General features: G+C 47.3%; 1 protein-coding gene across 12 annotated transcripts in view; it reads left to right on the top strand.

Annotated features, from left to right (window-relative positions):
* RIN2 (Ras and Rab interactor 2) overlaps positions 1-19,708 on the top strand; it is a 248,557-nt gene that overhangs the window by 198,002 nt on the left and 30,847 nt on the right. For 11 of the 12 annotated variants that reach the window (XM_066234871.1, XM_066234873.1, XM_066234872.1 and 8 more), the window contains 4 exons: positions 5,592-5,784; positions 8,929-9,040; positions 11,840-11,912; positions 16,617-16,708. In XM_066234871.1, the coding sequence (XP_066090968.1) occupies positions 5,592-5,784; positions 8,929-9,040; positions 11,840-11,912; positions 16,617-16,708 (470 nt within the window). Of the gene's footprint in view, positions 1-5,372; positions 5,490-5,591; positions 5,785-8,928; positions 9,041-11,839; positions 11,913-16,616; positions 16,709-19,708 lie in introns of those variants that run through there. The other variant, XM_066234880.1, reaches the window with a different exon arrangement.

Raw genomic sequence — 19,708 nt, 5'->3', positions numbered from 1 at the left:
TTGATTGCATATATGAGCCTTGACTAGGGGCTCCAGCTGAGCCAGTGACCCCTTGCACAAAGCCAGCAACCTTGGGCACAAAGCCAGTGATGTTGGGGTTTCAAACCTGGGTCCTCTGTGTCCCATGCCAAAGCTCTGTCTACTGTGCCACCATCTGGTCAGGCATTATCACATCTCTTAATTCTCCTTTTATCTATAATAATCTTCAGGGTGTTTTTTTTTTAAATGATACTGACATTTTGAAGAGTTTAGGCCAGTGGTTTTGCAGAAAGCCTTTGAAGTTGGATTTGTCTTGATTGTTTTTTCTTGTATAGATTCAGTTTAAACTTAACACTTTTGTGTATGTGACAGAGAGCAAGTTAGAGAGAGGATCAGATAGGGACAGACAGACAGACAGAAAGGGAGAGAGATGAGAAGCATCAATTCTTTGTTGTGGCTCCTTTAGTTGTTCATTGATTGCTTTCTCATATGTGCCTTGACTGAGGGGCGAGTGACCCCTTGCTCAAGCCAGCAACCATGGGCTAAAGCCAGTGACCATGTGGTCATGTCTGTGATCCCACGCTCAAGCCAGCAACCATGCACTCAAGCTGTGAGCTCGCACTGAAGCCAGCGACCTCAGGGATTTTGAACCTGGATCCTCCATGTCTCAGACCGATGCTCTATCTACTGCGCCACTGCCTGGTCAGGGAAACACTTTTTTTTTTTTAAGCAAGCGAGAGACAGGAAGGGAGAGAGATGAGAAGCATCGACTCATAGTTGTGGCACTTTAGCGGTTCATTGATTGCTTTCTGATATGTGCCTTGACCAGGGGCTCCTGACAACACAATGACCCTATAGTCAAGGCAGTGACCTTTGTGCTCAAGCCAGCAACCACGGCATCATGTTTATGATCCTACGGTCAAGCTGGCGACCCCACACTCAACCTGGTGAGCCTGCGCTCAAGCGACCTGGGTCATAGCTCTATCTACTGTGCCACCACGTGGTAAGGCCAGGTTAAACACATTTGGGGGCTGGAAATCTACCCACGTGATATTATAGCCTTTGTTATCAGACCTGACCAGGTCCGAATGGTTGGTAGTTGACAGACTAAACACAACTTTGAGATGAGGTTATAAGGATGAACTTTATAATGCGAGCCAGCAAGCAAGGGTACCCCAGGGATTGTTTCCACAGCAGTGTGTCCTCGAACAACGCATTCAGCTCATCTTTATTAGGGGAATCATGCATAAACACCAAGGTAGACTTCATCATTGTGTGGATAGGTGGGAACGTTCCAACACACTCACAGTCAGAAACATGGTTCTACATACATCGCATGTTCAAAAATGGCAGAAAGTCTCTGTCCCTGGCTGGAGATCTTAGTATTTATTACAAGGAGGAAAGTTCATGAGGAGGTCACAGCCGGGTCCTTCAAGCTGCTCCCAGCTGGTCTCAGGCGATTTCAGCTGGTTCACCCCCTGGCCCTGCAAAACATCCTGGGCTTGTTTCTGAAAAACAGTTCTGGCAGCCGGTGACCGGGATTGCATAGATATGGATAAACATCTGACTAAGTCTTTCTGTAAGCCTTTCGGCAAATTACAAGATAGCATTACACAAACCTTTTAAATTTTAGATGATCTAAGTAGGGTTACAGGTTAATTGAGGCAAGGTCATAAACTGTAAACAAAGGTTAATCTATGCTAGGCTGCCTGCTAGACTACGTGTCTGGGTTAGGGTACACCTTCTCAGAGCATCGCATTGGAGGCACCTGGTATCGAGTGTCTTCTCTTTGGAGGTGTTAAGGCTGATCGCTTGGTTAAAAAGGTGTCTGCTTGGCTTCTCCATTGCTAGCGTTCCTTTTCCTCTTTATGGTAAGCAATCTATGGGGTGATATTTTAAGACGGTCAGTGTTCTGTTCCCTAACGTCTTTCACCTACCTGTGTTAGCACCCACTCAGGATTCGTGCTGGCACCAGTTCTACTTGTTGGTGGAGATGCCACATTCAGGTTCGAAAGAAGCAGCTCAAAAGAGATGGGTCCCTCGCACGGCTGTGCCACTGTGACCGTGTCATCATACAGTCTCTTGGGTTACATCACGGTGGTTTATCTTTTCTAAGCTGCTCATTCTTGGCCCTCCTTTATATCTGCACGCAGATATCTGTTTTAGGCATCACTAATTTCTATTCATCTCATCAGCTTCTGTTTTAGGTGGAGTTCCCTAACAGCAGAGCCAGGGATGGATTCTTGTGCCCTGTTTTGTTGAGAGAGGCTCTCATGGGCAGTGTCTGAAGTGAGGGGCAGAGGATGGGATCGGGAGGAAACCAGGCAAAGCTACGGGGCCAGCTGAAGTCCAGCCTCAGCCTGGTCCCACAGGAAGCTTCAAAGTGTAGCTAGCACCCCAGAGTCGTCCACCTTTAGTCAGGGAGACCAGTCCTCAGTCATTAGCACACAGGTGCTCCCAGGGAGGGCGTAACTTCCCAGCGGTGTTCAGGAGAAGGGGGCAGCAGGGGCGTGGGTGCCTGATCTGAGCAAGGGGGTCTGGGCAGGGCAGCATTCACAACAGCTTCAGCATTTCCTTCGTGTTGGGAAACAGCTGTGTTAGCTTGCTCGCTCGTACTTTGCTTGATTAGTATGTGAGCACGTGGCAGCGCCACCTGTGTACAGTCTACTACATACAGCTACAGGTGCTTGCCCTCAGCGTGGATGGCGGATAGCAGCTTGCCTGCCCGCCACTGTGAGGGGCCGTTTTGCTATTCATTCGCCCTGAGAAGCAGGTTTCCCCTGCAGGTTTGATTGTCTGCCATTGCAAGACTATTTAACAGGAATGGCACAACATTTTCCAGCTCCGCAGTTTCTCTCCTGTCTACCTGAATCCAAGGCGGACCTGCCTGGCCTCTGCCACCGGCCTTACACTTCATTAGTTCTTTCCTCAAGGTTGTCCTTCAAGTTGGCAGACAAAAGCCATTTGTTCTGTAATAATAGGCCATCCACCTCAAATGGCTAGCTGAATAAAGGCATTGGCTTAGTCATTTGCAAAGACAAGGTCTAATTTATGGTTGCTCCTTTGAGAGGCCCCATGAATCTTATTTACCAACTGCCTATTGAGGCCCTGGCTTTTTAGGCTGAGGTTAGTTGTCAGGACAAAGGCTATTTGGCTTCTTGAAACAAGTGAGGTGTCACAGGATGTACCATCCTGAAGAAGGAAGACTGTCAACAAGTTTACTGTCAGCACACGTGATTGTCAGGATTGCTGTCTGAGAGATCATAGACTTGAGTCTTGGTAGAATAGCGCCAGGTGATTCTTAGCGAGGCTCGAGGGCTGATCCAGAGCAGAGGTTGTGAACTTGGCTGCATGACAGGATCGCCTGGGGAACTTTAAAAAATTTTGATGCCCGCATCCCACCCCATGTATCTGATTTATCTGATCTGGGGGCAGTCTGGCCGTCAAAACATCTTTAAGCTCTACAGGTGATTTTAATGGGCTTCCAGGTTGAGACTCACTGATCTGAAGTCTCTTCTTACCTTATGTGAAAGGAATGTTAACACCAACTTCATTTTGAAGGGTTTGTTCTTGTTAGCTGCAAAGATTCACTTCAAAATACCTGGAGGCCCTGGAATGTCATCTATTCTACGCAATGAGAAACTGCTTTGGAGGGGGGGGGGCAGATTCTCCCATCTGGAAACATGTAGCAGAGGTAAAGGAAAAATTCACATATTTGAAAGAAAACCAGATGGAACTCTTGAATGGAAGCATGAGAATCTTTAGATATGTAGAAAGTCAAGAAGGTGTAGGGGAGAAGTTAGGATAGGGTCCCTGGCCCGCCCACAGGCTATCCAATGTGGGTATTGTTATTGAGACTGGGCACCCAAAAATGAGCACCTTGGATGGGCTTTATTCATATTCAGTCCAGCTTCCTCGGGGCGGAGTTGTCCACATGGAAACAGCACACCTCTGTCCCCCGCTCACCTTACCTTAGGAACCATCACCCATCTTTCTCAGTGTTGAAGACTTCATCCAGACCACACACTGGGGACTTGGAGGGTTTAGATACTTGAAGATCATGTGTACCCTAACCTGAACTTGGCCCTTCCGACATGAACGGTCAAGTTCAGTGTTCCTGCTGGCTGCTCCAGGCCTGGTGCTGGTGACCAGCTCACTGACAGGAAAGGAAGTGAGACTTCTCAGTGTATTGGAGGGAAAGACCTCAGGGCTGAAGCAGCTTTGAACTGGCATTTCCACCCTCTCTGAACAGAGGCATGGCCTCGAGCAATGGTTACTCAATTGGTCTGAGCCTCCCAGCCCTCTCTTTTAAAACGGGGGTCCTAGGACCTTCCCTTCAGGGCAGTTGAGAGGAGTAAATGAGAAAATGTTTGCAGAGGGCCTGGCCAGGGGGGCACCACATAGAAATGAGCTGTCCTGCGTTCATGATCTTACTTGTTACCTGCAGAGTTGGGCGGACACCAGGCCACTTAGATTCTAGTTCTGCCGTCGCATGGCTATTTAAAAGACTGGGTAGCTTGATAACTTCTTGGGCCTCAGTTTCCTCATTTGTAAAATGGGGACTGAATACTCTATAACAGGATCCATGTTGGGGTCAAAGAAAATGATGGAAGTCAATGTGATATTTTTTATTAAGATTTTACTCATATAATGTACAACTCAAAATGAAGTGTATACAATTCAGAGGTTTTGGTTATATTCACAAAGTTATACAGCCATCAACACATCTTGTTCCAGAACTTGTCATCATGTCGAAAAGAAACTCCGTGCTCATTTGCAGTCACTCCCCATCCTGCCCCCCAGTCCCAGGCCTAGGAAACCACTGATCTTTCTGCTGATACCTATCTGTCTATCTAGATTTTTCATATGCACAGGATTACAGAATAGTTGTCCTTTTGTATCTGGGATTTACCGCTTAGCGTGATGTCTTCAAGATTCATCCACATTATAGCATGGATCAGTACTTCATAAAAAGGATGAATGTATATTATGGCTGAATAAAAGTGTCAATATACCACATTTTAGTAATCCATTTATCAATTGACAGAAATTTGGGCTATTTCCACTTTATGGTGATTATGAGTAATGTCATTATGATTTTATGAATAGCATAGCAACATACCACTCTGAGATTATATTATAAATAATATCCATAATAAAAAATACCTACATGTGTGAAAAGAAATGAAATCCAATTCACTTTGACACAGAATGAGTGTGTGACCCTGAAGGTGGTGTTTTTGTTGTTAGAATGCCACGGTCGTTCTTATGACACAGTCTGTTGACTTCGTGATTCCCACATGGACTTTAACACTTAGGTTCTGTGCTGAAAGGAAGAAATGTTTTATGCCCGGAGACAGACTAAAGAAACCGCATTTAGGATGTTTCGAACCTTCACCAAGCTGGGTTAGAAATAGAAGGTTGGGCATGTTGAGTGAACTAGAACATGGTGTCTGCCCTCAGGGCTTTCAGTCTGGACAAGGACGGGCGTGGTGGCAATGACAAGACAGGTATGTGCTCTGACAGGCCTGGCCTGTGATTGTGGGACAGGCTCCATGTTCGGGGAAGTCGTGGCTCAGCTATGTGACCCCTGCCAATTCTCTTTCCCCTAGCATGGTAAGACACAAGGATGATGGCTGTTCGAAGGAGAAGGACGTGAAGACCTGTCCCCGGGACTCTGGCTATGACAGCCTCTCCAACAGGCTCAGCATTTTGGACCGGCTCCTGCACACCCACCCTATATGGCTACAGCTGAGCCTCAGCGAGGAGGAGGCGACCGACGTCCTGCAGGCCCAGCCGCCAGGGGTAAGACTCAGACCGCAAGGAAACAGGTTGAGGCAGGCCGCACTGCTGCGTCCTGAAAGAGAAAGACTTGGAGTTCTAGAAAGTTCTTTACAGCCTGTAGGGGACAAGGTTCCCAGCATGTACCTGGGTTGCCAAGCAGGAACATCCTGGAGGCAGCTCCCAGGAGCAGAGCCCCTCACCGTTTGTCTTTCTGTCTCCCTCTGCTCAGTTACCATGGGAAGTGCAGGACCCAGCAGGGTAACAGGGCACCTCAGTAATGAGGAGGGGCTGCTGGCCAGAGGCCCGGGGCCTGATGTCTGAGAGCCTACATTGGAGGAAGAGCCTGGTTGTGGGGTTTGGGTCACCCCTGCTGTTTTACTTTCGTTCTGAGCGTGGGAACCCTGCCAGGACCCAGCTATCCAGCGTGGGACCCAACTTGCAGAAGCTCTGTGTGCGTGGACCATCTGCTCTGGCTGAGGATGGTGGTTTCCCTGGTTTCTCAGTGGCTTTCTACACGGATCAAAGTCCAGTGCAGTTTCTTCAGCTGCCACCTGCTCAGGGCCAGTCTCGTGCTAATCCAGACCAGGCCACAGCGCTCCAGAAGCTCCTCGGGAAAGTTCCTCAGGGATTGCGGTCCAGTATGGTAGCCCCCTGCCCCCTGTGGCTATTTAAATGTACGCTTACGACATAAAGCTAAATTAAAATTCAGTTCCTCGGTTCCCCTAGCCACACTTTAGGCACTCACTAGTCACAGGAAGCTACCATACAGGATGGTGCAGAATACAGAACACTTTTATCATCGCGGAAAGTGCTTGTATACAGTGTCTACTTCCAAAAAGGCACAGGATAACTACACGAAATCTCAGATAGAATAAGACTTGAAGCAACACAGGGCAAAAGATAGAAACTAAGACGTTGATGGAAAGGCAAGCAGAAAATTCCGTGGGTAGCTGGCTGAGGGATGTTGTAACACTTGGGCAGGAAAGTGAGCTTTTGAGTTTCCTTTCAACCAGATCCTGTCTGTTACACTTTCTACTTTAGAAGTGAATCTTTGTTGCTCATCTGACAGAAACAGACAGGACTAAGAACTCTGTTGGAACATGCCTAGGGTGACAGGCGCCGTATTCGATCATCTTTGCAGAGAATTCTTGGCCAACGCACTGGGCTGTTGCCTCTGGTTTTAGTCTGTCTGATCAAGACTTCCTTCTGTGAGGCCCCCACTTTTTGGAGGTTGAGTTGTCTGCTCCTGTCTCTCTGCCAAGAGTTCTGAAGAAAGAGGTGGCCCTGTTGCTAGGCAGCAGCTCCCTTCTGGTGTTAGGCACGCCCATTCCTGCTGAGATCTAGGGGGGGGACAAGTCAGGTGGGGTGTCCTCTCGAGCCACCTGCTTGGTGCTGAGCCAGGCCCTGATGAGGGAGGCAGGCGGAGGGGATGAGAGGGGCAGGGTGAGGACAGGAGCCACGTGGATCAGGAGAGGCCACGTGCACAGAAGCGAGAATGCTGGAGAGCAGGAAAAGCAGGTGTCAGAGGGACATTTGAGAGACTCCTCATGGTGTCATGGGTCCTTGGAGTGCCTACCACCCTTGATCATGTATAACCTACAGCAGGGGTTGGCCAACTGCTTCTATGAAAGGCCAGAGGGTAAATATTTTGGGCTTTGTGGGCCATACAGTCGGTCACCACCACTCAACTCTACCTATGGTGCTGACGCAGCCACAGACAGTATGTAAGCGAATGAACATGTCTGTATCTCGGTAAAACTTGACTTACAAGAACAAGCAGCAGGCTGGATTTGGTTTGCAGGCCACGCTTCCTGACTCCTGATCTAAGGCTGCAGAGGTTCGGGAAATAAGGCTTAGAGCTTGTATTCTCCCTGAGCCCCAAGGCTCAGAGATCCCCACCTGCACAGGGGAATCGTCCTTTTCAACTCCGCGGTGCTTTGGGCTTTTCCCCGTCAGGATAGTATTTAGGAAACATCTGCGTCAATTTTAGAATGTCCCAAAGACACTGACCCCCAGAGCTGTCTACTAGGTCAACTCCATTGCTGCCTCCTCACGGGTGCTAGGAAGAAAGAACTCAAAGGTCTTCCTGTCTCACTCCTTACCAAACACCCCATTCCCTTCACCTCCCCTTCAGCCCCCAAAAAATGTTTCTTAGGAGCTACTTACTGACTGGGCATACAGACCGAATGAAGATTAGGTGGAAATGCAGAGGAAAGAAGAGAAGAGGTTAAAGAAACAGGAGAGTATAGGACCCTTGGACAGGGATCACATACAACAGAGGGGAGCTAGGGCCCAGCGAGGCCGCCACGGCACAGTCCGGGGACCTCTGCTTTATGTGTAGTCGGGTACACGTCACCTCGATTGTCCATCACGCAGTGCGCAGCCTGAAGAGCAGAGGGTGGCATGCTTGCCTCTGCAGTGATGGTGTCCTGAGCCATCGGCGAGGATTGGGCTGCTTTAAAGCATGTATCTGAAGGGACCTGGAGGGAGCTGTGGAAAGCGAAGTGGGTCGGGAACAAGTGGACAGCGAGCTGTGGCGCTGGCTAGGACGAAGTTCAGAGCACACCTCCCCACTTTCCAAATGCAGCGGTCATATTTTGGCTCTAGGGGATTGGTGGCATGCCTTGTCTTGCCATGTCATCTCATTTTCTAAAAGAAGCTAGAAATTCAGATTTTAATGTGAAAAACAACAAAAAAAACCCTCCTGTCCTTTAATTGACAAGTTCAAATGTCTGTTGTAAATATGTCCGTGAGCCAAATTAGCCAATAAACCCCCAGTTTGTCACTCATAGTTTTGCCATGTTGCCTTTGTTTAGAAGGTTTCATCAACCAAGATCCCCACGTAAGACCAGGCTAGAGAACGCATTATACAAAAACAAGCACCAAACTGAAGGTGCTTCTGCAGACTCAGGGAGCCCATACCTCTTGGAGAAGGCTCTGTGGAAGGGAAGGTGGAAGCCTGTGGAAGCCACTTACCAAGGGCAGGTGTCTGCAACATCCTCCCGCCGACCACCCTTCTCTCAGGGAGCACAGTGTCCTGTGCTGAGCCTGGCAGTTCGGCTAGCGAGGGGGGCTCCATTTGTAGATGGTGGGTGTGCCGAAAATCATATGCCCTGTTTCTAACCTCCTAGATGTCCCCTAATCTGGAATTTCTTTCCCTCCTAGATCTTCCTGGTTCGTAAATCCACCAAAATGCAGAAGAAAGTCCTCTCGCTTCGCCTGCCCTGTGAATTTGGGGCCCCACTCAAGGAGTTTGCCATAAAGGAAAGCGCCTACAGTAAGTGGTCACTGACAGATAGATCCTGGGTGATGTGAGGGCCCAGACCTATCAGGCAAGTGGAAAGACAGACAGACATGGGTCTGAGTGCTGGCGGCGTCGTTCATTCACTGAATGACTGGGCAGGTAACCTGCTCCGAGAATCTGTGTTCTTATCTGTGTAGTGGGGTGATAGTAACCTCAGAGAATTGTTCACAGCTCAGGTAAACCATCTACGTGCGAAGTGTGCAGCCTGCTGCTCTGCATATGGCAGAGGCGTGATAGTAACCTCAGAGAATTGTTCACAGCTCAGGTAAACCATCTATGTGCGAAGTGTGCAGCCTGCTGCTCTGCATATGGCAGGGGCTGAACAGAGTTTGGCTTCCTCACCGAACTTCCCGGTTAAGCAGAGCGTGGATTTGGTGCTCAGGTTTGCTGATGACTAAGCTGTGGGGTAGGCTGCCTTTTTATGGGCTCATATCCTGAAACATGTGTCTGCACATCTTCGTGAATAATCCTTGAGCAGGCGTGTCCCCTCCAGGCGATCACTGTTCAGTTTGCTATGAAATGCAGCTAATCCGAGGCAGGATCCAGCCCTTTGGAAATACTGTACTAACAAAAGTTTTGAGAGAGAGCATTGTTCCACAGCATTGGTTTTCTTCCTGTCATTCTATGGGCACTGGAAATGTGAAGTGTCAGGGGGCCAAGTTCTAAGTTAAAAAGGGAACACAGACTTCTGAGGTGCTGCCAGCCCCTGAGGATTGGAAGAGAGGCCTACACCCCAAAGAAACAGGTTTCATTGAAGCCACAGGTTAGCAATCCAGAGTGTGAAGGCCAGGAGAAGCGAATTTGCAGGCCTGTTGACTGTTTCAATAGCAAGCCTGAGGCCAGGATACTGACTTCTCAGTTTTGACCTCAGGGAGCCTCAGTCCCTGCATTTGAAGAACTGAAGGTATTGAGGTCAGTTTAGAGGCAGATAAAGGATTATACTGAGACCGACCTTCCTTCATAGTCTCACAAAGACTTGAACTGAGTCTGAAGGAGACATTTCCAGCAGAAGTGAAACCTCCCAACCTCAAGTTCAGCCTCAAGTCCTGCCGTGTTTGTCCTCCAGGTCTCACAAGATCACTGACCCAGGAAAAACTTCCACGTGCAGGCCCAGGAGCAGTCATTAAACCTGGAGAATAATTCAGACCAGTTTATTTGCGTTAGGAGGTAATCAGAAGAGAGATTTCAAACCTATCATTTTAAAGTTAATGAATTAAATATTGAGTGAAAAAGGCAATGCTGAGTTGGATTTTGGAAGTCTGCTAGCCAAGAACTGGTTTTTAAGTCCTCTCTAAAATCCAGAGTTAACGATGATAAGTTAGTCTGGAAACCCCTTTCGTGTTTATACTATAAAGCTTTCTTCATATTCATGTTAGGCGCCTCCCAGCTAAAGGTGTTTCCTCCCTCTTTTGCCAAGAACTCTATCACTTCCTTATTTCTTTCCAGGGCACTTAAACTGGTTAAAAGACCTAGTATGTGCAAAGCATTAAGGTAGCCACCACTAGTTACCGCAAGCCTGGGTCCCACCATGGTGGCCCCTCCCCGGAACCTGTCTGGTCTATGAATTGAGGTGGATTGGAGGAGGAAGGACTTGCTATGAAAACAAATAGCTATTTTGTCATTTGGACAATGTGGTTTAATAATAAATACCACCTTATCTTTGTATAGATTGTTTTCACATAAGTTACTCCATTTTTTAAAATTTCAGTTCCCTCTACTACCCTTCTGGGAGGCAAGGAAAGTACTACTAGTGCCTACTTTACAGAAGAGAAAACCAGGGCTTAGAGGTGCTAACCTACCTCAAGCGGTTCCCTCCTACTGAACTGACTAAATTGTGATGCACGCGTGTGTGTTGCTGTTTGTCTTTCTGGCATGGTAGACGTGTAGAGGTACAGGTGTGTTTTAGGTGCTACGGAAATACGAAATAAGTGCAATCATACAACGTAAGCAAATAATAAGCAAAACAAAAGAGGACTGGAGCATTATCAAAGGGACAGAAACTCATTGGATTGGTGAAAGGAGGGACTCTTCCCAAAGCCAAGGCTATTTGGAATGTTTTTGGAAAAATAGTGGCACGAGACGTGCTGGCAACAGGTGAATGTTCGAAGTCCGACCACACACTGTCCCGCCATCTTGCTAGAACTAGAACACCGCTTCTCCATGAGGAAGCTTATGCACTTGGTGGTGGCAGTGGTCATGGGTGGGGGGCACGCTATGTAAGTGGGTTTTAGAATCTTTCCTACTGAATTTACACAAAAGCTGACTTATGGAGATCTTGCTGATATTATTCTCCATGCTTGGTGCTCCTTCTGCCCCAGAGGTGGCCCCTTGTGGCAAACAGAAATGTGACCCAGGAGGTCTGTCTCAGGAGGGTCAAGGGCAGTGAGGGCCTTGGTGTTCCCCAAGCCCTGTCACATGCTAGTGGCTTCTCACTCCAGCCAGATGGGACCCTTGGCTGCTGCCCAACTCCGTGCTCAAAACTTTAAAATAAAATAATAATAAAGATAGTTGTGCAATTTGAATCTGTGCTGGTGTGTTTACGAAGCATGGGAGCATGTGTGCTGAGTGAGTCAGGGCTGAGGCTCCAGGCCATCCGCTCCCACTGGCCTTGTCTGGCTGACATGTGTCTTCCTCACAGCTGCTTCTGATGAGCCCACGGTAGTTGTCTGATAGCCTGGGGTGGTCCCACCAGCAAGCAACAGTAGAGGGGCTTTGCTTTCCCAGAACGGGCTCAGGGACACTCAGCTCATTTCCACAACCTCTCTTTTCCAGCCTTTTCACTGGAAGGCTCAGGAATCAGCTTTGCGGATTTGTTCCGACTCATTGCTTTCTACTGCATCAGCAGGTAAGGCCTCTTCTTTGCTTGTGATTTTCAGCACCCACTTGATACGCAATATGATTGGGCCAAGGTTTCTTGATTAAAACAGGGCAGAGGGATCTAGGAAGCTTACGCCTATTAGATGTCACTGAAAGGATTGGCTACTGCAGTAAAATGGTCACCAAGTCCCCTGTGCCAGGCCTAAGATAAAAATAATTACCCCGCCCCCTTTAAATATAAACTCTCATTGATTTATAGGATTATGTTCTCCAGCTGCCTCCTTGGCTCCTTAGATCAGGACCCATCAAGCAGAGAACACACATGCACACACAGAAAAAGGGACCAGTGACACAAATCTGTGACATTTAAACATCCTTGATAGTTTTTCTGAAAACAGTTCAAGGGGTGCAGTTCATTCTAGAAACATGGGTTCCTTAAACCAGCCCATCGATTGTGCATCACTGTCCTTTAGGGCCACTGGGTGCTCCTTTTCATCATTAAAGCAACTCTTTCAGTTGACCTGAAGTTAAGCTGAAAATCACGAGGTTAACAAGTGTCAGGAGGGTGGTGTTGTGGGAGATGTTCTTTTTTTTTTTCTTTTTTCTTTCTAGCCATAACAACTTTTAAAAATCATGGGTATTTTCAGTGATTAAGAACCCAAACTCTGCCTGACCTGTGGTGGCGCAGTGGATCAAGTGTCGACCTGGAATGCTGAGGTCTACCGGTTCGAAACCCTGGGCTTGCCTGGTCAAGGCACATATGGGAGTTGATGCTTCCTGCTCCTCCCCCCCCCCTCTCTTTCTCTCTCTGTCTCTCTTCTCTAAAATGAAGAAATAAAAATAATTAAAAAAAAAAAAGGACCCAAACTCTATCCACTCAGTTTGCTAGTGCAGATTTGACTGTGCTGTTGTGAAAGATCGTTCCACCTGTAAAACCGCATTTGGGAGCAGCACACGAGATGCCGCCTCTGCCCTCAGTGTTCACAGCAGGCGGGATGCCTGCCGTCCAGGGCTGCTCAGGGATGGAAGGAGAAGCCTTTCACATACCAGAAAGCATGATGTTGCTGTCAGGTGCTTACAGAGAAACCCAGCGCCGACACTTTGTGGCTAGAGAGACCTGAGATTCATTTTCCTATTTTATTTTTCAAAAGGCAAAGGTTCTTGATATTTTTTGTTTCTCCTTTACATCATATGTTAGTCTTTTACTTAAAGCTGTGTTCTTAATTGACTTGATCCAGTCTTACCCAAATATCTTTGAAATGTTCTAGTGGGTTGTTGGTACACAGATGTATTCAAATAGAGAAGGTGTCTGGCCTGTCAGCTGTGGTACTCACATGAAGCACATGTGCGCGTGTGCAGTAGACAAGAGAATTCACGGATCAGTAAGCACGTGACTTGCCACGTCAGGAAGGCCCGTTGAAAACACAAGTAGTGATGCACACCTTGGTCACCAGCGTCTGGAGGCTCTCTGTCAGTTCGGTGTACTCAGTGTAGTGTAGAGTGCTGCCTCGCAAACTTCTCCAGAATCACCTGGAATCTTGTTGGGGATGCAGATTCCGACTGAAGGGTCTGGGCAGCTCCTGAGGGTCTGTTTTCAACAAGCGCCTGGATGGTGCAGCCGGCGCTGCTGGTCTTGGACTGTGCTTTGGGTAGGGGCAGAGGGGATGATTATCATTATTAATGATTAAATATAATTATAATTTCAGGGGGTTTCTGTGTGTGTGCTACGCACCAAACATATTATTTCTAATCCTCATGGTTAGTCTGAAATTAGGATCCTGAAGACACTGTGTCCTGGAGAGAGAGCAAGGCTGGCCCACATTCAATTAATAAGTATATACATATACTGGGTCTGAATCTGGACCTGCCTCAATGCCAAATCCCATCCTTCCCCCATTACACAGCACAGACGCACAGATGTGGGGTCCAACACATCTGCACGCCACTTTATCCCACATCAGCCCTGTGAGTGGGTGCAGGGACTTCTCCACCTTGTCATCCTGTGCTCCTGACCTGTGTGGGTTTCCTCCCAGGTGTATGTGGGCCCCCCACGAGGTAAAGTGCTTGGTGCAATGCAACAGTAGGTGTTCGATAAAGTTAGTCTCCTTCCCTTTACAGATACGACATACAGAGGAAAGTTAAAGTAAAAACTAAATTTAGATTATACATGTGCTAAAACTTTGGGGAAAATGTCTATGTTGAAGATGGCTTTATTTTGTCTTTTATGCAAGTTTTAGAATCAGGGTCCCTTTACGTACAGGCTGTAGGTGAGAAGGAAGTACCTCTCTTGTGTGTGTACGCATGCGCGTGTGCACGCCCGTATGCATGGAGGAGACACTGTGTTGTTGTGCCTAGCTAGCACAGTGGGAGAGGACTGATCACAATGGTAGATGTACAACATCTAATTTTCTAGGAGATCAAAGCCTTAAACCACCCATTAGCAAATGGCGGGTGCGGTTTCCTGTCATATATGTCATTAAGAAAAAACAGAAAAGAGTCATATGACATTTAGAGTCCAAGTACTGCACTGGACAAGATAAAAGCTTAAAATAAACACAGGTTGGTTGTGTTGTATGTGGCTTTTCCCCCAAATTGTATAATAAAAGTAGATATTAAGTCGATACAGCCATAAATATATGTATTTGTGTGATACTTCAGCGTTGCAATGTTCTGGTCCCCACTGATCTTCGTGTAAGTTTATAATCAGGGCCACTGTGCCTCCCCGGGTCAGGAAGCAGCTATTACAGGCACTGCCATCCCCTGAGACTTCACCTGCTTCATCTGGATCAGGTGCACGAGAACAAAGAGAAGGAGGGAGGGGCCCACAACGTTTGGGGTCAGGTGAAAGGGTCTTCTGGAAGCAGGAGGTAACCCCCAGGCTTGACACCCCAGGAAAGAGGAGCCTCCTAACTGCAACTCCTCACTCTTTTGTCTGTAGTGTGATCCAGCCCTTGCGACACTGTTTCATTTTATTCATGGTTTTCTTTTCATTCATTGACCTTTCTAATTTGTTATCCATTGTCAACAGCTTCAAGGGTTCCAAAGTTCTCAATTATTCAGATTTAATCTGATGAAGTTTAGAGGGTTGCCTCATCTTATTGTAAACACAAGTTATCTGGTGTAGTTATTCTCTTCAGTGGTCATTTTTAGGGCATCTTATGTAGACAAAACACCGGCAGAAGCTCCAACTTTTGTCCCTTACTTAACCACAGCCACGATGGCCCCTGGCTATTCCTCATACATGCCTGGCCCTCCTCTACCCTAGGACCTTTGCACCTGCTGCTCCCTCTGCCTGGAAAGTTCTTTTCCTCATGCTTTACTCCCTGGCCGCCTTTAGAATATCAGTCAAATGCTACATGCTTATAGGGCCTTTCCTGGCCAACTTTCACACCTGAACAGCCTTTATTATTCCCCTTTGCACTTTATTTTTATCCCTAGCACAAATCCCGTCTCATATGTTCTATAAATGGCATACTTACTTATTGTCTGTTGGTGTCCATGTAGATGGAGTTTCATGCAGGTAGAGACTTTTGTCTGGTTTTTTCCCCTGGCACTTGAAATAGTGTCTGACACATGACTATAAACATTTGTGGAATGAATAAATTTATTGTAAGACCAATACTACCACTGAAAAAGATACACCGTTGTTATTGAATTTTCATTCATTTATTCAAAACACACTTTCTCCTTGTCTTTATCAGGTGAGGCATTGTGCTGAGCCCTACAGAGAATTTGCCAGTGCCTAGAGCCTAGAGCCTAGAGCCTGGAGCCGTGATGGCGAACCTTTTTATAAAAACCTGCCACTTTTGCAGTGCTGGTCAACCTGGTCCCTCCCGCCCACTAGTGGGCGTTCCAGCTTTCATGGTGGGCCAATCGCAGCACCGTTTGGTTGCTCCGCTACAGCCCACCAGCCCACCATGAGATGGTCCTAACCCTGAGAAGCAGGAGCTCAGGGGTCCAGGCATTCCCTGGGGCAATGCTATGCCCTGGACATGGAAACACCTGGTGCCAGCTCAGCATTTGCCTGTTGAGCCTGTTGGTCTGCAACACTGCATGCATGTGATTGCCAGTCTACACAGGCGCCATGCTGCTTGGGGCCCAGGTTGTTGAAGGAGGCCCTGTGGATTTGTCTTCCTACCCCACGTGTGATCACAGGACAGCAGTTTCACCTGGAGCTTGGCAGAAATGCCAAATCTCTGACCCCATCCACACCTCCTGAGTATAACAAGACCCTCTGGGGCTCATGGGCACTACCTCAAAACACAAGACGAAGTCTTATCTCAATACGCAGTGAGAAGCCGCCAGGTGTCAGGCAATGGGATAATGCTGGTTTAGGATTGCACATTTCTGCCCCGGGAGTTGGGGTCCAACATTCAGAGCATCTAGCAAATTAGCAATAATGTTTTATGTCTATGGGAGATCCACCAACACATTCCACAGTTCCAATATTAACTCTAGGTACATTTTCGCTAGCCAGGGAGGAAATCTGGCCTTCACTACAGCTACTAACACCATGCCGGCTTCTCTCTCAGCCTGTCCTGTGTGTGTTAACATAGGCAGGAACTGTAATCCGATAGTCCTATCACCAGTAAAGATAAGTTCCAGTTAGCAGATTTGATATCTACTTAGAACATTTAAAATAGTTTAAATTAAAACATCTCTAGGATGGAAATAAAAGTAGGAGATGAAACATGATATGTAATTACAAATATTCTCTTTTTTTAATAATTAGGGATGTTCTGCCATTTCCCTTGAAGTTGCCTTATGCCATTTCAACAGCCAAGACTGAGGCTCAGCTTGAAGAACTAGCCCAGCTGGGACTAAGTAAGTGGGGGCCCCTTCCCATGTCTCTTTTGAAGTGAATCCATGGAGCAGAGTCATTGTTGGGCTGGCTAATGATATGTCGTTACATCAAAAAATAACTCCCATCGGCCTGTCCTGTGGTGGCGCAGTAGATAAAACATTGACCTGGAAGGCTGGGGTCGCTGGTTTAAATCCCTGGGCTTGCCAGGGCTTGCTGAGTCAAGGCACATACAGGAAGCAACTACTATGAGTAGATGCTTCCTGCTTCTCTACCCTTTCTCACTCTCCCTCTCTTCTTTCTCTCTCTCCAAAAAAATCAATAAAAAAATAACTCCCATCTCCATGGCAAAGCTTCAGGTCCAAGAGGTCCCTGAATCATACATCCTAGCAGTCTTTTTCCAAGTCAGACCTGGAACCGATCCTCAGAGGCAGGTGTTGAGTTTGTCTGCATCGCCTCCATATTCCTCCAGAGGCTTTGAGTTGGAGCTATCCAAAATGTCCTGCTGTAACACAAACTTCTGTGATATGTCTTGTTTTCCATCTGTGACATCTTGCTGGGGACAGGCCGTGCCTGACAGAGGGGAGTCACGAGCATGGGTGTGGTTCTGGAGGTACACACGGCACTGACGGCACCTCTGTGCTCTCAGGAGTCTGACAGCGCAAGCCTCTGGAGCACCGTCTGCCGCACTTCCTCTCGAGTTCAGTTCCGACCCTGGTGCTCCGGGCCAAGCATCCTTGCATACTGCCCTGCATCCTGGCTCTGAGGCTGGGCTCTTGCTCCTCCTACTGCCTCTTTGCCTGTGCCCGTAACCCTGACACCATGCTGCTGGGCAATGGCTGGCGGTGGGTTAGGGCACACACTTCACCCAGTTTCACTTCTTTGTCCCACTGCCCCGGGGAATTTGTGTGGGTTTAACTTTTACAAAAATATCTTTTCTCCTGGACGAGAAATGAAGTCCTCTTAAGATCATAGGGCTTCAGTCTTCAAATGAACACCAGGCCATAGTGTCTGAACAGAAGTCTGTGACTCTGAAGTACAAGTACCAGGATTCCTAAGACCTAAGAAATTATGATATTTTTCCCAGCAAGTGAATATATATATGTTCCCCCTTTGGCATATATCTCTGTTAATATAAACTTGTTTTGAAGCAGTTGTCATTGCCAAGGGAACCTGGAGGTAGAGTCAGATTCTGTTCTGAAACTTGGACTGCTTCAAAGGAATTGCCACGTGTGTCCAAGGCCTGTCTGATGGGCAGTTGGGTGGTAGGACTGGGAAACAGTGTCCTGGTAAAAATATTGGGGCTGCCCTGGCCAGTTAGCTCAGTGTTAGAGCATCGGCCTGGCGTACAGGAGTCCCAGGATCAATTCCTGGCCAGGGCACACAGGAGAAGCGCCCATCTGCTTCTCCACCCCTCCCCCTCTCCTTCCTCTCTGTCTCTCTCTTCCCCTCCTGCAGCCGAGGCTCCATTGGAGCAAAGTTGGCCCGGGCACTGAGGATGGCTCTGTGACCTCTGCCTCAGGCGCTGGAATGGCTCTGGTTGAAACAGAGCATCACCCCAGATGGGCAGAGCATCGCCCCCTGGTGGGTATGCCGGGTGGATCCCGGTTGGGCACATGCGGGAGTCTGTCTGCCTCCCCGTTTCCAACTACAGAAAAATACAAAACAAACAAACAAACAAAAAAAAACACATTGGGGCAGTTGTAACTGTCCTGCTGAAAAGTTATGCCATCTCCTACAAGCTGAGTTCAACACACCTCTGGAGAGAGTTTTAAACAGTTCTGGAACTTAATATAATCCACTAGATCACAGGCCCCTTGAAGACATGCATCATGCCTCAGTTTTCCCTGTGACCCCTGTCCCTATAACTCCTGATTTGGGGTCCAGCACACAGTGTATGCGCCGTGCTGGGGCTGAAGGACTGAAGTGTCATGAGCAGTGTCCATACTCTGCAAAGATAAGGGCAAAAATAGCTTGTTCTCATGGCCACTAAGCAGAAGCAAATGAGGTTATCATTAATTCCTATCTATTCAGCTCAGGAATTGTCAATGCGCACATTATCTATTTTGTGAAGAGACAGCACTTTTTAAAATTCTATACCTTATTTATTTGTTCGTCCAACAAATATTTCTGTAGGGTTTGCTATGTGGCGGGCACTAGGCCCCACACTAAGCGTGCAAAGGTTGATAGTACCCATCTTCTCCTCCCCCAGCACCCAGGTTTATAGTCTATATGAGAGAAACACACGCCTGTGAGCTAAGCGTATAAGCCCCGCAAGTCTTCCAGTGGTGGCAGTAGTCTAAGGAGGACCCTGCAACGGTGGGAGCAGTTCCACCAAGACCCACACTGGCCAATAGAAATACATTTAAGGCCAGCCAGGGTGTAATTTTTAATTTTAGAGTAGCCACATTAAAGAAAATTAAAAAGACACAGTTGAAATTAATTGTAATCATTTATTTAATGAAATAAATCTGAAATCTCATTTCAACACATAATCAATCTTAAGATATGAATGAAATATTTTACATTCTTTTGTTCATACTGTTTGCATTTCAGCCTGTATTTTATCCTTACAGTACATCTCTGTGAAGGCACTAAATTTTCATCGGAATTACATGATCTGTATTTAGATTTTATTAAATTTACAGTAGAAAAAGTAGATTCACATACCCAAATTCCAAACCTACTTAAAAGTTTTCCAGTAACTAAATTGAGCATCAGTTTTAAAACTTGAGTTAAATAACATTAAGTCACACTTAAGACTGAGTTTCTCTGTTGCATGGCAAGGGCTCCAGAGGTGCAGGGAGCTGACGGGTGGCTCTCGTTCGACAGCACGGAACGAGGGGGAAGGGAGGGAGAAAAGATGGGAGCCTTAGTATCAGGCGTGTGCCCAACACAGACAAGGCTGGGCAGGTGCTCCCAAAATCAGTCTCTTCCTGCTCCCTCATGACCGGCCATTCTGGGCCCATAGGAAAGAAAACACGTTTTAAGCAAACACAGCAAGGCAAAATTATTATTCCAAA

Source organism: Saccopteryx bilineata, chromosome 6, assembly GCF_036850765.1.
Source record: "Saccopteryx bilineata isolate mSacBil1 chromosome 6, mSacBil1_pri_phased_curated, whole genome shotgun sequence".
Classification (NCBI taxonomy): Eukaryota; Metazoa; Chordata; class Mammalia; order Chiroptera; family Emballonuridae; genus Saccopteryx; species Saccopteryx bilineata.
Note: the sequence above shows the minus strand (reverse complement) of the source record. Positions and strands in the feature narration are given on the sequence as shown.